General features: G+C 39.0%; 1 protein-coding gene across 1 annotated transcript in view; it reads left to right on the plus strand.

The window, feature by feature from the left end:
• Positions 1 to 17,954, plus strand: part of ADAMTSL3 (ADAMTS like 3) — a gene marked incomplete at both ends in the record, with an annotated part of 180,023 nt that overhangs the window by 93,844 nt on the left and 68,225 nt on the right. Inside the window, one exon of the mRNA XM_080626663.1 lies at positions 11,703 to 11,829. Coding sequence (XP_080482789.1) covers positions 11,703 to 11,829 — 127 coding nt within the window. The remainder of the gene's footprint in view (positions 1 to 11,702; positions 11,830 to 17,954) is intronic.

The following is a 17,954-nucleotide window of genomic DNA, read 5'->3' on the forward strand; positions in this document are numbered from 1 at the left end:
AAAACATCTGCATGTCAGACATGTGTGGGCAACATTTACCCACTTACTCCGCCTGCTTTGGGGCCCTGCCTCTCGTTGGTTTTTGTTTTTAATTAATGTAGACCTGCTTTTCTTCTACCAGAACGTAGAATGGGGTGTTACTTCTGTCAGCACCTGAAATGGTTACAGTGATAATTTTCCTAATATGGAGTAATGTGTTTGGACAATAAATACACGCATCACCCCAAAAATCTGGAGTCCTAAGGAGCAGCCTGAGTAGTTCTGTCCTACACTGTCACAGTTAGGTCAAAGATGATGTAAATCCTGTGGTGAACTTTCCACTTAGTGTCAGCAAGTTAGTTGTGTTCCAGAAAAGGCAGACGCTACATTATGCTTTGTAGCATATGGCATAAATTTAGCTGACTTCAGAATACATCCATATGTCAAGTGAAGTGCCATCAACTTCTGCCATGCTAGTTCTTTCATGTCACATATCATGATGTGGCCAGTAAGTATCCCTCACTCGCCACAAAAGCACTCATGATGTAAACATCTGTCAGAGTTTTCACTGAAAACAGTTTCTGTAAGCTTTTGGAAGACTATATCACTATTTTTCTGATGAGCTTTGTTTGTGCTTAAAACTTAAGATCATAGCAGATCATTAATTTCTTCTGATTTTTGACTCCTTTTATTCTAGAGTTGATTTTGCAGGGTGCTTTTTTATACCTCTTTGTGTGCTTTCCCTTTTGTTTTGTGTAGATAGATCGTTTTGCCTGTAAATGTATTAAAGGACTGCCCAAGATGCACAGGAGGCTTGGTGTTCAGATACTTAGAAAGCGGTGTTTCCTTTTAATCCAGTTTTACTGCAGACATAAGGTTGTGTTTCTCACATGTGTTAGGCAAAGTTGTTAATTCTGGAATTTACAATCTTTTTTTAATATTTAAAACCAAGACAAAGTTTTCACATTACCTTTTCTTCCTTTCTAGCCTTCAAGCCTTGAGTAACTTGTAGGAAGAATTGATTTTGAGGTAGCTCTGTGTTAAGTCACACAGTTAAGTTCAGCCTTTATACTGAACCTGGCATTCTTTCCTGGGTACCGTTAGTTAGTGAGTGCAGGGGTTAAAGTGCATTTTGGAACATGGAGAAATCCATGCGTAGAGACCTGCACTGTGTCTATATATTGCTGTAGGTACCCAATTTGGCAGACTGGAACTTATCCAGAGAGGCTATGGGAGTTACTCATGTATATCCACCAAAACTTTCCGGCTTTGAGCTACATATCAAAATCTTCATATGACCGCGTACATGTGACATGTCATAAAACTGAGGAGAGCGGGGAGCTCCAGCTGCAGTTCAGCTGGGAAGTGTTGGTGACTCTCCAGAAGTCAGAAGGATGGGGCTGCGCTAAGCATGGGTTACCACATCCTACTTTACCTGTCAGCACCACCCTGCGTAATCTCGGTGGGTTAGTATCCTCGCCCTAAGCCAGCAGATCACGTAGCCACCCTCCACAGGCTGCACTTGCACCACTTATAATGTCAGTCCACCTTGATATAGTGCTTCCCTGGTGATGGTGCTGGCAACTCAGAGGTGTGGTTTTTCTGCAGGTAGTAATAGAATACTCTCAGACACTGAAAAGCTCTTTTGGAAGCACTTTTTTTTATTTTGCAGCTGTCCACTGCTGCTAGAAACTGATGTCTCTGTTCAGATCTTGTCTTTTTCACCCTCCTATTGTTTTTTAAGGAGAAATACTCCCTATAGGGTTTTCTTACTGTTTAAGTTTATCTTTCTTGTCAGATAAGTAGTGGATTTTTTTCTGATCTCCTGTTTCTTATCTGTATTACTTTTTTCCTGAATTATTATCTCTGCTAAATTTTGTTTTGTTTTAGTGAGCTTTGTACAAATGCAGTTTTACTTCCCAGCTTGGCAAGACTCTAAAGCATGTGAGCAGTGATAGAAAATCTCAAAATTTGAGTGTCAACTTTAACTAGAACCTTAGTAACCTTCAAATCCCCCAACGCTAACTTCACATTCATTCTAGCAAGGTAGACTTGCCTGGACCCAGCCAGAAAAGTGGCAAAGTAATCTGATTCTGTCTGATTTCATGTATTGATTTCTTATTCAGAAGCATTCTCACAAGCAAGAAGCCCAACGGGAGTTTGTGTCCTGTCTTCAGAGTGTGTGAAAGTGTATTTTTTTTAAAATGGAAACTGTGGGAAAGGGTATTGGCTCCCCTACTGGGTGGTCCTGCAATCTCTTAGCTGCTCTAGAACATGACAGATCCTGTAGTAAGAGTTAAATGTTTTGGGAACACTCTATTTTATTTGATGGAAGTGGATTTACAGAATTGCAGTGCACTTTTTAGCCTCTTGTCTGCGTATATGGAATATTTGCAGAAATATGTGGAAAGTCTTTTTAGGAGTCCTTTAGTAAGCAATGGATTTTGTGCACTGCATTTATCTTCTGGGTTTTTCATTGCTTTGCATTCTTTTCCTCTGTATGGATTGCTGGGGAATTTAAACATCATGGTGTGGCTCCTCATGCCCATCATTCTGACTTATTTTATGCCTCTGTTCTGAGGCTTGCATTTTGACACACTGCTTTTACTCCCTCTGTTCTCAACTAGGAACAACTGAAAATCCTTACACAGGACACATTTTCTTACTGTCACCGCTATGAATATCCATTCAGCTTGGCAACTGGGATTGCTGCTTCATTTGCTGTGAAATGATGGGCTGGGACTGTTGTTAATCAGAGTCCATACTCAAAGTTTATTAACATATGCTGAAGCCCGTGTCAGCTTGTCTGGGCTGCTACTGACCTGTGCTGGCTCACTTGAAGAGGTGAGAACGTGTGCCACAATCAGGCCTTTATTAGGCTGAGTTTACTCATAACTGAAGAGTTATAAAACAGGACCATGTGAGGACAAAATCATGTCTCAAACCAAGTTAAATCTTCAATGAGGATGAACAAAAGTTTGAAAGTGGTGCATAAAAGCTAATAAACCACACTACTTTTAAAAAAGTAATTAAAGAAAAACAAAAAAAGGAAGTGACTTTCTACTTTCTTAATTGGAGGGATATTCTATTCTCTTTCCCCCTGCTTGTCAGAATCAAATATTTGTAGATGGGAGCATGGGAAAGAGACAGTGGGAATTTTTCTTTTTTTTATATTCTCTCCAGGGACATAATTTATCTGTGTAGAAATAAAGTGCAAGCTGAAGTTATCACAAAAGCAAAGTGGAGATTGCGAAGTAAACGGATAGATGGGCTTTGAATAATAGTAGAGGTTTACAGCAGGGCAAAGATACGTGGAAAATGTTGACTAAGAACAGGATTTTCACATGACAGGTTTTATACTCATGTTTTTATTACCATAAATTCCCATGGCCATATTTAAAATTAATTATTTGTTGTGTGGATACAGACATTTCTAACATCTGCCTCTACTGTGGTTCTGTGCAAGCAGAGCAGGAGAAAATGTAGCAAATAGCTGACATTGATGGAGTGAGATCTGTATACTGTGATAGCACGTGTGACTGTGCAGTAAAATGTAATCATACTTTCCCTGAGTTTTGGATTTTGTGGCACATCTGTAGGAATAGAAATCCTTTTTTTATGACCAAGACCTGAGGATTTTAATTTTCTCTGTATAATTTTCCTTATTTTGATTCAAAAAAACTTCAATAGAGATTTATCTTTTTGAGCATGTAAGGATTTTTCACTGTTCCCTTTTACCAGTAAGTGTTGAAATAAAATGTGTCCCTTCTCAGTCACGTCAGAAGACTTGGAGAAAATATTTTTGCCAGAAATAATTCTGAGGTCATCTTTTATTATGTACAATGCTGATAACTTTTAAAAGGATGTAGATGGTTTTGTTCCACTTTTTAATCTTGGTTCTGATCTCTTATAAGACTGAAATAAATAGTTTGGCTATAGCAACCCAAGTACTACTATCCTGGTGTCAGGGCAGTCACATCACTTCATTGGATCTCTTTGGTGTAATAGTCTATTTTTATTCTATATTTTTCACACCTTGACAAATTTCATAGGCAGTGAAAACCCAATTGCACCTAGTCCACAAAGTCTTTGCCACTCTTCATCAGATCAGTAGTCCAACCAATACAGGATTTGCTTACTGACAGGTTGCTGTAAAAGATCTAGCCAATTTTAAAACAAAAACTACTGAGCAAAATGTATTGGAATAATTACAGACTATTCAGCCCTTGAGGAAAAGAATCTCCTTTATAATAACTGCCGCATTCATGTGAAGTATAATTATCATCTCCATTTGTGCATTCTGCAATGTAGTTTCTTATCAGGAATATAGTGTTTCTTTTACGTTTTAAACACTTTAGTCACATGTCCTTAAATTATTTACTGGGTTTTCTGCTTTGGCAGAATTTCACTAAATGCCACCTGTATGTTTGTGTGAAAATCACACTAGCTGTCTTTTCCATGAGTACATGTGGTTGTGCATCCTTTGAAATAGCCAGGCTAATGAAAGCACACAGATGTGAACATACTTGGAGTAGCTTTCATCTGGATTTCCCCACGCATTTTGGGGTTTATGCAGCACCTCTCGAAGGATGGTAATTTTGTCAATATTGCGGTGGTGTTGCATAGATTTTCTACTTCTATTTTATTAAGCCAAATCACATTAATAAAGAGCATCAGTCCCTGACACTGAGCTGTCAGACTGTTGAGTAAACATAGATAATTTAACTTACCATTTTAATTTAATCACTGATAGATGAGAGTCTATGGCAATCAAAAATTTGTTGTCAAAATAGGTGATGTTACGGTATTTAACATATACATTGCTGAATATTTAAATGATCTGTCTGCCAAAGAGCTTAGTCTAAGACACAGCAGGTAGAGAAAGAATGGCCCTAGTGCAACTTCAGTCTTCCTGTTTCATAGAATTTATGTATCCGTCACAAATAAAAACAGCAGTGATTTATTCTTTTGTGGCCACTTCTGTGGGACTCAGTATGTTTGTTTTTTCTGGCTCTACCTGGAGCTCGGCTTCCAGAGGATCGTAGAAGGGGGGAAGCCCATTTCTAAAGAGAAATACTGTATATAATTATATATATTTCTGTATATAAAATTATGCTTTTGATAGTAATAAATGACACCATGCTTAAATGGTGCTTGTTATGCACACATCTCTGGTTTTGCTCATGTTTCAGATAAGTATTTTTCTTTTGTAGAGCATAGGCGTACCTTCAGGTTCGTTATTTGAAGTATATCAACTTGAGTCGTTAGCATCTCAGAATTATTTTTTTTTATAATTGACATATAAGATTTTTATGATTGACAACTCACCTGTGTGGAAGGTGTTCTACAGAAAATGGTGTTGTGCCTCTTAGAAAGAGTGCCTGCAGCTAGAGGTGAGTGGTCAGTTGAAGGAACAACACAGTTCAGGAGGTCTAAAGCAGCAGTCTAACAAGCAAAAGCTGAAGTTTCAAAACCTGATCCTGCATTGGGCTCTGCATTGTCAATTCTACTCTGTGTTAGTATTTATGTATGTTAAGAGAAGACTCTGAAGGATGTTTGGGAATTACCATGTTTTTCACTACAGTGCTTTTTTTGCCATATTGGAATCCCAGTTAATGACCTGTCACCTGGGAGTCCTGTCTATTTTCTTGTCATAGTAGACTATAAACATCTCCTTAAGAAAAATCTATGAATTTAACGGATTGTACTTTGACCTTCACAATCAGAATTAACATGCTCTATTACTTTCTTTTAAGTCTAATTCCTCAGCTGAAACTCTGCTAAGTGAATAAGAGCTAAAGAAACAGCTGTGGGAGCTTCTGAGTGATTTTTGGACTCATGTTTGCAAAAATATTCATAACATTCCATAATCACCTCTAACATAGCAGCAGCATTTTCATTTTTCTCTTTCATCTGTATTACTATATTTTATACGCTGACCTTTTGCTCTTACTTTGCCTTTCTGAACCTACATATGAACTATTCTAAGCATGCTACAGAGTATTTAACGCTCTTTGGTATTGTCTTACAATAGCACTGGCATACTAAGATTTATTTTAGAAGTTTGTTGAATCACAGTATCACAGTATCACAGTATCACAGTATGTTAGAGATTGGAAGGGACCTCAAAAGATCATCTAGTCCAATCCCCCTGCCAGAGCAGGAACACCTAGATAAGGTTACACAGGAATGTGTCCAGGCGGGTTTTGAATGTCTCCAGAGAAGGAGACTCCACAACCTCCCTGGGCAGCCTGTTCCAGTGTTCTGTCACCCTCACTGAGAAGAAGTTTCTTCTCAAGTTTAAGTGGAACCTCTTGTGTTCCAGTTTGTACCCATTACCCCTTGTCCTATCATTGTTTGCCACTGAGAAGAGCCTGGCTCCATCCTCATGACACTCCCCCTTTATATATTTATATACACTAATAAGGTCACCCCTCAGTCTCCTCTTCTCCAAACTATAGAGACCCAGCTCCCTTAGCCTTTCCTCATATGGGAGATGCTCCACTCCCTTAATCATCTTAGTTGCCCTGCACTGGACTCTCTCCAGCAGGTCCCTGTCCTCCTTGAACTGAGGGGCCCAGAACTGGACACAATATTCCAGATGCGGTCTCACCAGGGCAGAGTAGAGGGGAAGGAGGACCTCTCTCGACCTACTGACCACCCCCCTTCTAATACACCCCAGGATGCCATTGGCCTTCTTGGCCACAAGGGCACAGTGTTGGCTCATGGTCATCCTGCCATCCACTAGGACCCCCAGGTCCCTCTCCCCTACACTACTCTCTAACAGGTCGTTCCCCAACCTATATTGGAACCTGGGGTTGTTCCTGCCCAGATGCAGGACTCTACACTTTCCCTTGTTATATTTCATCAAGTTTCTCCCTGCCCAACTCTCCAGCCTGTCCCGGTCTCGCTGGATGGCAGCACAGCCTTCTGGCGTGTCAGCCACTCCTCCCAGCTTAGTGTCATCAGCAAACTTGCTGATAGTACACTCAATTCCCTCATCTAAATCATTGATGAATATATTAAATAATACTGGTCCCAGTACTGACCCTTGAGGCACTCCACTAGATACAGGCCTCCAACTAGACTCCGCCCCATAGACTACAACTCTCTGGCTTCTGTCCTTCAGCCAGTTCGCAGTCCATCTCACTACCTGATCATCCAGACCACACTTCCTCAATTTAGCTATGAGGATGCTGTGGGAGACTGTGTTAAATGCTTTGCTGAAGTCAAGGTAGACCACATCCACCGCTCTGCCATCATCCATCCACAATGTTATTTCCTCATAAAAGGCTATGAGGTTGGTCAAGCATGACTTCCCCTTGGTAAAGCCATGTTGACTGCCCCTCATAACCCTCTTATCCTTGACATGCCTTAAGATGACATCAAGGATGAGCATTTCTGTTCACTGCTTATTCAGATGCTTTCTATCATAGAATCATAGAATAGTTAGGGTTGGAAAGGACCTTAAGATCATCTAGTTCCAACCCCCCTGCCATGGGCAGGGACACCTCACACTAAACCATGTCACCCAAGGCTCTGTCCAGCATGGCCTTGAACACTGCCAGAGATGGAGCATTCACAACCTCCCTGGGCAACCCATTCCAGTGCCTCACCACCCTCACAGTAACGAATTTCTTCCTTATAACCAACCTAAACTTCCCCTGTTTAAGTTTGAACCCGTTACCCCTTGTCCTGTCACTACAGTCCCTGATGAATAGTCCATCCCCAGCATCCTTGTAGGCCCCCTTCAGATACTGGAAGGCTGCTATCCTGGCTGCTTGTGTCAGAACACAGGATTCTTTTTCATATTTCTGGTTGGGTTTTTTTTTGCTTTGGAAGAACATAGAAAAGTAACATATTCAGGTTCTCCCCCAAAGTAGTGATAAACCAGGCACCTGTTTCTGAAAATAATCCACCCCTCCCCATCTCCAAATTCATAAATACTTCATCATGGACAATTTATTAAATGCATAAAGTACCCGTTTCCTCAATACCTTTTTTTATATTAAATTTCTGCTGATTGTTCATTTTATTATATATTGGTTAATATTCTCCCTGCTGTCTGAAGAGCTCATGTACCTAGTCATTACCATCCTTGTATCATTTTTTGAATGATAGTATTTATGCTTGCAAATTTCTTAAATGTGAAGGGTCCCAATCTTTCCATTGCACAGTTTGTATTATCACTTATTTCGTTAATGCAGCCTATGTTACAATCACCTAATACAATTATTTCTGACTATGCCCTAGAAGCCTGCAGATGTTCTCCCAATCTGCCTGTAATATTTATAGCTGATCCCTTTGCTCTGTAAACAGTGAGCAATGTGGGGTAAACTAATCCTAACAAATGCCTTAATTGTGAAAATCCTCAGACCTCTTTGGCTTGCTGAGATGGTGTGTGAGCTGAGGAAGGCTGTTGCCATATCCAATTTTCTTGTCCTTGTTGCAGCTTTGCTTGCAAATACACATGTATTCTCCTCAAAATGTTTCATCAGATACTGTTTTTTTCCATTAGTTACTGGTTAAAATTATGAATACCTTATATTTATAATGTTTTATGTTTTAACACCGTATGTGTTTGAGTCCTGATTTCCAAAGCTATGTCTTGCCCAAAATCTGAAATTCTGTGCTTGCTTCAGCCCTAAATTGTGATACCACTTTGAATTTCCTGAATTGTGTTTCAGCATATCATTGCTTGATATTCATATTCATAACACTTGATACAAACATAATCTTGGAAGAAAGTCCACAGAGGCTGAATGCATCCAGCTGAACACCCCACCTTTTCTGTCAGGGGAGCTGTAAAGCTTTTCCCACATGCAAGTCCCTTGCAGTTAGTGCTCCTGTTTTATTTCTGTGGCATTTGTCTGATTAAAAAATAAGCAATAATACTATATGAAACATTCCTCTGAAATATGCTGCTGTGCTGATTATCTTTTTTCTTACATTCTATGTTAGACACAATAGTGCCTTGTGTTTGCACAGTTGTATAATTTTTGTTATATGCAATGAGTGTTTGTTTTCATAGTGACTGTGTGCAATAGCTGAATATGTGTGCTTATTATTATCATGTTGGGCTTTAATGGGCTGGTCTTGCAAGTACTCTGCTTGCTCAGTACCTTCCTCCTATCAAATTCTTGCAGGATCTGTAGCCTACAAATATACAACAGCTTTAATAAAAATAGTTGTTTCTCACACAGAATATCACAATGTGTAGCTTAATTTTTCCTTTGAGAATTAATTGATGAGTGAATAAACAGATTCTTAATATTTAGAAAATGGGATTACACTATGAAATAGAAATGTTTGTGAGATCTGGGGAGAAATTACACTTGCAGTAGTTCTAACAATTTACCTCCATGTGCTAGTAGTAACTTTATGTGAATAAGAGCAGGAGAAGCAGTGGAGAGCAATAAATACTTTAAAAGTCTGCCTGAGAGAAATATAGACTCTCTCAACTACTGGTATGGTCCCCATCATTGCACCATTGGAATGTTTCAGAATCTTTAGGAGATTTATTATTGCAACATCCCTGTGAGGTGGGGAATTGTAGTTATATCCCTTCCACAGGCTGAAATCGAAAAGCACAGGAAGTTTTCAAAGGTCAAAAAGAAAGTCTGGTGTGGAGCTGGGAATTGAGGGAGTTTTCAAGTTAAAGCCACTGTGTTGAAATCAGTATTATTGTATCCCTTGAAATGTTGTCTGCTTTCTGACTCGCTCAGTGTCTCGGGCAGCTTCTGGTTTTGAAATACTATTATTTTCATTAATTCTCAGTGCTAATTGGTAATTAAATGTGAAGACAAACTTGTTTAGAGTAATTTGTTTACAATATTTTTCTTTTTGTTAGGTTTTGGATGTCATTGATGAACCCAGAGCTAATGTTAAAAAACATCAAGTGAAAACATTTTAATCTAAATCCTATCCTAAATTATAGTATAGTTTTTCCCCATAGCTCCTATGTAGTAAAGAATCACCTGTTCTAAGATAGTCTGGTTTCACATGTATGTTAATTTTATTTTTACAACTAAGTTTTTTGTTAACAGTAACATTAAATCATTTCACTTAAGCTGCTTATTTATTTTTAAAATGAGTTCTTTGCTGGGTTACATAGGATGAATATTTCCTTCAGCTGTAGGAATAAAATAATTTCCTGCTGCCAATGTAGAATTCTGTGATAAATCTGCACCCTTTAGTAAGGAGGTGCCATTCAATGCAACATATCTGTCAACCCAAGGTATCATAAGCTATCCTCCATAATGCCATCCTCTTAAGAGGATGCAGGATGTAGGGAACTGGGAAACCAAGGGAAAGGGTCAGGAGTGGGAGGTGGGACTGCTTTGCTGTCTTTTCTATAGACACATGAAACCTTGAGATTACGTTTCTCTATGTTTGGCAGTGGATGTGTGTGATTTGTGCAGTGTGTGTCTTGTGTGTGTGTTAACCCAGACTGGAAGACCCAACCCTGCTTCTTACGTGCGGACTCCATCCTCACCTCTCCAAGGGGATCGTGTGTCAGTTTTGGCATAGCACAGATGCAGTGGATCTTGGCAGCTAGAGACTGCCCCTTCCCCTTCCAAGCATTTTTATATAGGAAGAGGAGTGTGCTGGCCAATTTCAGAATTCTAGCACTGCTTTTAACTGTGAATTTCCAGAGTGCTTTCTATCCATTTGTCAGTTTGGAGTTCAGTTAAATATTCATCCATGATGAATGAGCTGCACTTCTCAGGGATGTGTGGCTATTAGAGGCATTTAGGCTGACTTGAGAAAACTTGAATCTGCAGATGAGCTTTTTACCACATTTTTCAGCATTTGGTACTGTACTCTCTGCAAATATCTTCTATGAAATGGTGATGGGTAAGACAGGTGAGACCAAATATTTATCTCCCTTTCAGAAGGAAGATGCTTTTAATCAATGTTGCCTACTCTTCTTTGTCTTCCCATTCTCACTCCCACACTTCTTGGAGGGTGATTGATATGAAAAAGGAAAACCCGGAAAAATGTTTTCATTACAGCTTGGAGAGTTTTCAGTTGACAGTTTTTCAAAAATGTTGCTTTTGGAATTTTTGGCAGTGTTTAAGTTAGGGTGTTTTTATAATAATCATTGGAAAATTTTATAGATCAGGTCTCATATTCAGAAACAAAAAAAAAAATCAGAAGGTGAGAACTGAATCATCCAATTTTTTTAAAACCTGGTTAGCAACTGTATATGTCATTGACTGGATGTAAATGGCAAATAGGAGATCTACACAAATACCAGTTAAATTTTGAATGGCTGACACAGTAGATTGAGCACTGCTCACAAGTGCTTGTCTGTGAAGCTGAAGACTGAGTTCCCTTTAGATATTTAACTTCGGTTATTTCATTGCATTAATCCGTTCTCAGACATAATTAAACAGGTAATGAAAAACAAATTGTAAATAACATAGTTGTCCCTTGTGTTGGAAAGAATAATGCTCAATGGTATTCATTCACATAAGCAGAGGGAAACCGGTTTGTGTGTTTCCTATGCTTGAAGAGCTTAATACATCATTTGTTGTGGTTCATCATTAACAATGCGGAAATGACAGTGTGCTTTAAAATCCTGAATGGCAAGATATGCTTTGATAGAATGAGGCCAGCTCATAAAATCAAAAGGATAACATAATAAATATAATTTCAGAAACCTGAGCATGTCTACTACAGCTTTGCCCTCCTTCTCACTGTGGTGTTGATCTTGGCAGGCAGTAGGCTGTGATCGACAACTTGGGAGCAATGCCAAGGAAGACAACTGTGGAGTCTGTGCTGGAGATGGTTCAACATGCAGGCTTGTGAGGGGACAAGCTAAGGCACATGTCTCACCAGAAAAAAGTAGGTTGCAAACTGATCCTATTATAATCTATCCTTGACTGTGTTTTCTGCTTGTATATGAACATACATATTGCAAGGTGACCTTTTAACTATATACTTGTTTGCAGTTTTCAAAGCTACTTATTCTAAAGTCTGTGCTAGATTAGCCTGTTGAAATTCCATGAGGGATACTACACATTAGAGTATAACTAGGAAAGAATCTGAGATATGCTATTTTTTAATAGAGCTACTCAATTTATTCTATCAGGAATAACCATCAAGATGCACATCTTATTTTAGAGGGTATCCTCGTGTTGCAGTATATGTGATGCTGCAGCAATGTTTTTAAATGATGGAAACATCTTATAGATGGCTTTATGGAAATTGTGGCCCATGATTGAAAGTACATGGTTTTCAACTTAACTTTCTTTTTTTAATTGTCTAAAGACAGTTGGACTTAAGAGGGAAGTTAACTACTTGTATGCTACAAAAAGCTCAAGGTGAAAGGGAGTCATACTCTCTTCTCCCTTTTGTGTTTTTGGCTTAAATTTTGCCACTCTCAAAATAACTAGCATCTTTGAGTAACTGTAGGTCTCAGTAGTACTAAAAATATAAGAGAGGAGGGGTATCAGAACTAGATCCTTTCCTGAAGTCCTAAGAGTGGCAATATCCAGGCAAGGTTTGTCATATACAGGCTTGCCTCTGACACTTTACCCTCACGGATGATGTTCCCTGTAGTCTCCCAGCATGTGTCCCACGTGTTTATCATGTGAGATAGTTGCCTCACATCAATTTTTTTCTGTTTCTGAGCTCACAGTATGTATTTATCCTATGGATATGGAGCCTTTAGTGTTTGTTACCTTTCTGCAGAGCCACAAGATGCATGATGATCTGGTGCTCTTAAAGTCGATACTTAAAGATCAAATGCAAGCAGCTGTTTGGGTTTTTTAATGGATGAAGCACCTGCCTTTGGCAGATGCACATATTTTAGTACTGTTGTAGTTCAGCCAGCAAAGAATGTTGTTCAGCAATTTATAAACTTTTTTATCCAGAACACTGAGTAAATGTCTTGAATGTTTACAATGAGAAGAAAATGAGTTTTCATGGAAGGCCACTTTTTATTCACTTTGTCCTATCAAATACTCAGACTTTCTGGTTAGCACAGAGTAAGCACTTGTAAAGCAATAAAATACCTCTTCTCCTTTCTCATCTGGTGGTCAGCTGGAACAAAAAGGCATTTCATTGTCTGTTCCAGTTTTACAACAGCAGAGGTTCTCCTAGAGGACAATTCTTGAGGACACCCTAGCTATTTCTTAGGCAGTCCAAACTAAATTTGTTGGATTAGCAAACCTGGTTGGATAGCTCATGATAAGTGAAATAAAAAGATTCACATTTAATTGCTGCTTAGTATGTAAGTATGGTAAAGACAAAGTGGTAAAAGGGATCTCTTTCTGAAACTGTCATTGTGCAACAAAATATTAATTTCACCTGTGATATTCTGGCACAGTTAAGAGCTGACTACAGCTGACATCACTTGACAGAAGATCTCCCATTGCCTTTACCAAGTTATGAAGAATGCCCATGGCTGATTGTTTTTCTCTGCCATAATTCAGTGGCTCTTTAAGAGTTTTTTAAAATTAAAGGTGAAGAAAGACTATTCTGGGGAAAGGTGTTAGTTATGTCAAGTTTTGTTTTTACCTTGCACTGCAGTAGGGTATATTATATGAATGAATTCCATTCACATAAACAAAACAGTACATATGCTACTAAAATCAGAACTTTTGTCTGTTTTCTTGGTATTGTGATAGTGCCAAAATCTTTTCTGGGTCAAGTTGTTCAACACTACGGAAGCAGTTCCGTATAATCGTCCTTTGTGTGAATGAAATGTGGAAATAAAGCCATGCTTTCTTTGTGCTAATGTATCGGTGAAGGGAGACACGATATCTTCCAAGTAGTCATTTGGAAGCTTTCAGAACTAGTGTTGAGAAGTAAAATATCAGCACATGACAGACATGTATTTGAGAGGGAGCTTATAAGGTTGTGAGCAGGATGTAAATTTTATTTTGCAATGAAGGAAAGCAAGAGCCAAAGATTTTATTATGAAAAAAAGAAGACATAAGTGGAAATAAAAGTGCCTTGTTATCTTGGTCCTTATTTTAAGAAAAGAAATTTAGGCATCGATAGCAAATGATCTCTCATAAAGGACTCACTTCAGTTTATTATTTTTTTTATGTTTTTACAGTAAATGAATACCTTTTTTGATCGAAAAGTTAAACAGCACTGAAAGAAAGCTCACTGTTTTGCAAATATGAAATGAACTGTCATTTCAAAAGTTCTTTATTTTTTCCACTAACACTTAATTGCCTTTGAAAGACAAAGTAAGTTAGACCTCTGCCAGCAAGCCAGATTCAAATATTCTGGTAAAATGATTAAAGGTTTGACTAATGATATTCAAACAAAAAGTGTAATAGGTTGTAAAATGTACCATCCCACTGGGAAATGAGATATCACGGGCCTGATGTTTCTAGTACTTATATGCATGGAACTCCCATTAACTCTACTGCACTTCGTGCACATGGAAAAATTGGAGGATCGGGCCCTGATGTCTGCTTTTTGCACAGTTATTGGCAAGAAATGATAGGAAAGTGTTCTGGTTCTGATACCAAGGAAGAAGAAAATATGCTGCTTCTGAAATTAACAGGGAGTGAAGTTTAAGGCACAGACTTGTCCTAATGTGGTCTTACTTGATTCTTAAACTGTTTGATACTTGCAGGCTTTACCTTTGTTAGCTTTTGTTAAAAGCTTCATACGAAAGGTTTCAGTGTTCATAGCTTTGTAACGGCTTGAATTTCTTCTTGCCATGCATTTTATTTCCTTTGGCACTTGGGTATTGTACCACTTACTGTTGCTTGTTTGTATGTCATCATCCCCAAGCGCACTTACCTAAAAACCTGATTTCAGTTTGGTCATTTATCTAAACAGAGGCTTTCTGCAAGGCTCCCTGTTCAGTATCATCAGCTGGCTCAGTTTTGTGACAATTTGCTATCTCGCATCTTTTTCCCTCTTTGAAATCAATATACATGGAGCTAGTAACCCCCATTGTCAGGATTACCTGATACTTCACTTTATATGAATGACTGCTTGCCAAAATTCAACAGTTGGGTCGGAAACTTTCCATGTCAGGTGCTGAATGTTTTGGAGAAATTCAGCCAAAACAACTCTGCATATTCCAAAGACACAGGAGAGAAAAACATGTTGTTCCCCACTGTCAAAACATTCCTGAAACCTTTTCTCTAATATGTCTTAACATCCCCCATTGTTGGATTTGATCACAGATCAGGGATTTGAAATTTGGCAGGCAATGGTCTTCTGGTCATGGGCAAGTCTTTTGCCAATATCTGTGAACATCAACACATATTTTACTACAATCCCTTCAAAAAAAAAAAAAAAACCAAAAAACAAACGCCAAAACAAACCCGTTCTCCTTAAGGCTCTGTAGAGGCTTCTTGGCTGTTAACAGCTGACATTTCTGAAAACTTGCCCTTCTAAGTGTGTTTAGCTTTTTACACATCCTAGCTGCAAACAAATCATATGTATGCTGTCTTCACAGAATAAATTAACATGTTGCTCTTCCAGAGCTAACCTTTTAAAAAGCATCCTTGATGTTGCTTTTGCTTTCTATTTGCTTCAGTGTAGAATGGGTACCATGGGACGAAGTCTATGATGCCTCCTGCCTCACTTTCAGGCATTACAGAAAAGATTTTGTGAAGATTTCCTGACTCTCCTGAGTTTCAGACTTATGAGTGGGGAAGGGGAGATCACATGAGAAGAGGGAAAGACAAGACTAGCTGAACAGAAAAAACTGACAGTTCATAGAGTGAAGACAGATTTGAGAAGATGTGAGGAAGACCTAGGACTGGCTGTACACTTATGTTGAGTCAAGGAAAATAGGAAGAGCGGAAGACTGAGATTAGATAAGGAATCTGGAGTGGGAGATGGAGTGAAAAACACTTGGAGAGGAGGAGAAAAATTGACGGTATGTAGAGCCAGGAGAGGGAATTGGGACTGGTTTGGCAGGAAAACTGTGTGTGGGGAGGAATAGAATGCCAATACTTTAGCATTTCAGTTTGGAGTATGTTTTTTGAAGCAAATTTCATCATGGTCCTAACATACTGCTCATAGTTCATTCACATCATGGAGTGGTCTCCGGGAACATAAACTGGATTTTTGTTGGATGAAACTGAACTGGAAGGTGTGCCCCAGAAAAGCACCTAATGTTCTCCAGCAGCTACTGAATATGTAATCCATGGGATCAGACTAGAGTTGCTCCAAGGTGAAGCACCTGCGGTGTGTGTAGTGTGAATGCTGGTTCTTCAGCACCAGCTATTTCAGTTTACAAATTGTTTAGTTTGGTTGCTTTACTTGGAAACGTTATTGGTAGCGTGAAGTCTTCTTCCTTACTTTCCTGATCTCTCATCTTACTTGGAGATACTACTGTGTAAGAACATTGTCTATTTCATTATTTATTTCACACTACACTTCCTTGAGATGCATTTACTTGAAAGGCTGCTTACTGTGTGTCTTTGAACATTTTCTCCAGTGCAAACAAATTTTAGAAGAGGTGTCCAGAAGTAGAAGTATGTAACCAAAATGAGTTGTGTTCACACTGCCTCAAGCAGGTTACCACACCTTAGAAACACCCAGCAGGGCAAAGAAGTGGCACTCTCAGATGAAGAGACAGCCTTGAGTGGTAAAATCAGTGGACAAGAGGGACAAAAGTCCAGAGAATTGGGAGAGTGTGAGACTCCCCCAGAAAGGATGTGCCTATACAGATTTTTGCAATGTGGCTTTTAGGGACAAGATATATAATTGCTGCTTTTGGTAGCCCTCACTGATCTGGTTCAGGTGTCTCTTAAAGATTGTGTATATTGCTTTGCTCAGATTCTTCTTATGAGGCAGGTCAGCACATACCCCACACAAATGGCCTCTGAAATTATACCTAATGTTAGAGTGGATGGTGGAAGTCACCCCAGTAAGACTCCAAGCATTTTGAGCTTTTTTGTTTCCCTTGTGCTGATAGTTGTTCCTGGACTATTGTTCTTTGTATTTTGAGAGCACATAGGTCTTCAACCAGAACTGAAGGACCAGCAGATAAGTGCTGAGCAAATACATGGAAAGAAACAGTTTTTATAGGCCTGAAATAAACCTTCTGCCCTGCTGTAAGAGGAGAGAGGGGAAAAATCCCAACTGGCCCATATGTGAAACCGTAAATGGGTCCACCATGGCCCACATGGAAAAATAAATAAAACCTGCTGAATTGGATTGAACTCAGGAATGTGGCTCTTTTATTTTGATCCTGGGGATTAGCTCCCAGTCTTACCATAGCAGGGAGTCTGATCTTCCTCTCGTTGAAATCCAAAATCTAAATCCACATTAACACCATAGAAACAGGATCAAATCTTGCCATCTAGAGTAAAAGCAATCCAGGAGCTTAATCTGCAAGTGCTTTGTGTAGTGTGTGTACACTTGTTTGCTGAGAGAGTCCCTATGTAAGAACAGGAAGCCCATTTCAAGCAGGTGCTGGAGAAAGATGAACCACATGCCCTCAGGAATCCGTACAGTGAAAGCAGTGTTAGAATAAAGAGACAATATCTTACCTGTTTCTCAGTTTTTTCAGGTGAGATTTATGACTCTCCAAATGTATTTTAAGGTCTAGTGTTTCTGCATATTCCAGATGATTTGGGGATTATTTTTTTCAGCTTTAGACAAAGGTTGCACTTAACTTCCAAAGATACATAAATAGTATAAGGTGGGGGAAGATAATTGGAAATTCTAAGTATAGGTTTCAGAATAGCAATTTACCCTTTTGTTTTCATAAGAGTTCACTGCTTTTAACAGTGTAGATCCTACTGATTTAATGGGAAATGTACAACATAGCCATTTTAAAATGGGTTTACAGGACCTTGTGCTCCTTTAAGAATATGAATTATGTGCTTCAACTGAGAATCAGAGGCCTCTGGAATATATAGTTTTGGAGCCAGACCTGGACAATCGTAACTACTGTTTCATAGGAATTTAAAGCTATCTTCAGGAGAAGGTGGAGTCCCTTAGGTCACTCTGCCCCATTTTCTTCCAATTCTCCATCT

Source organism: Psittacula echo, assembly GCF_963264785.1.
Source record: "Psittacula echo genome assembly, chromosome: 10".
Lineage (NCBI taxonomy): Eukaryota > Metazoa > Chordata > Aves > Psittaciformes > Psittacidae > Psittacula > Psittacula echo.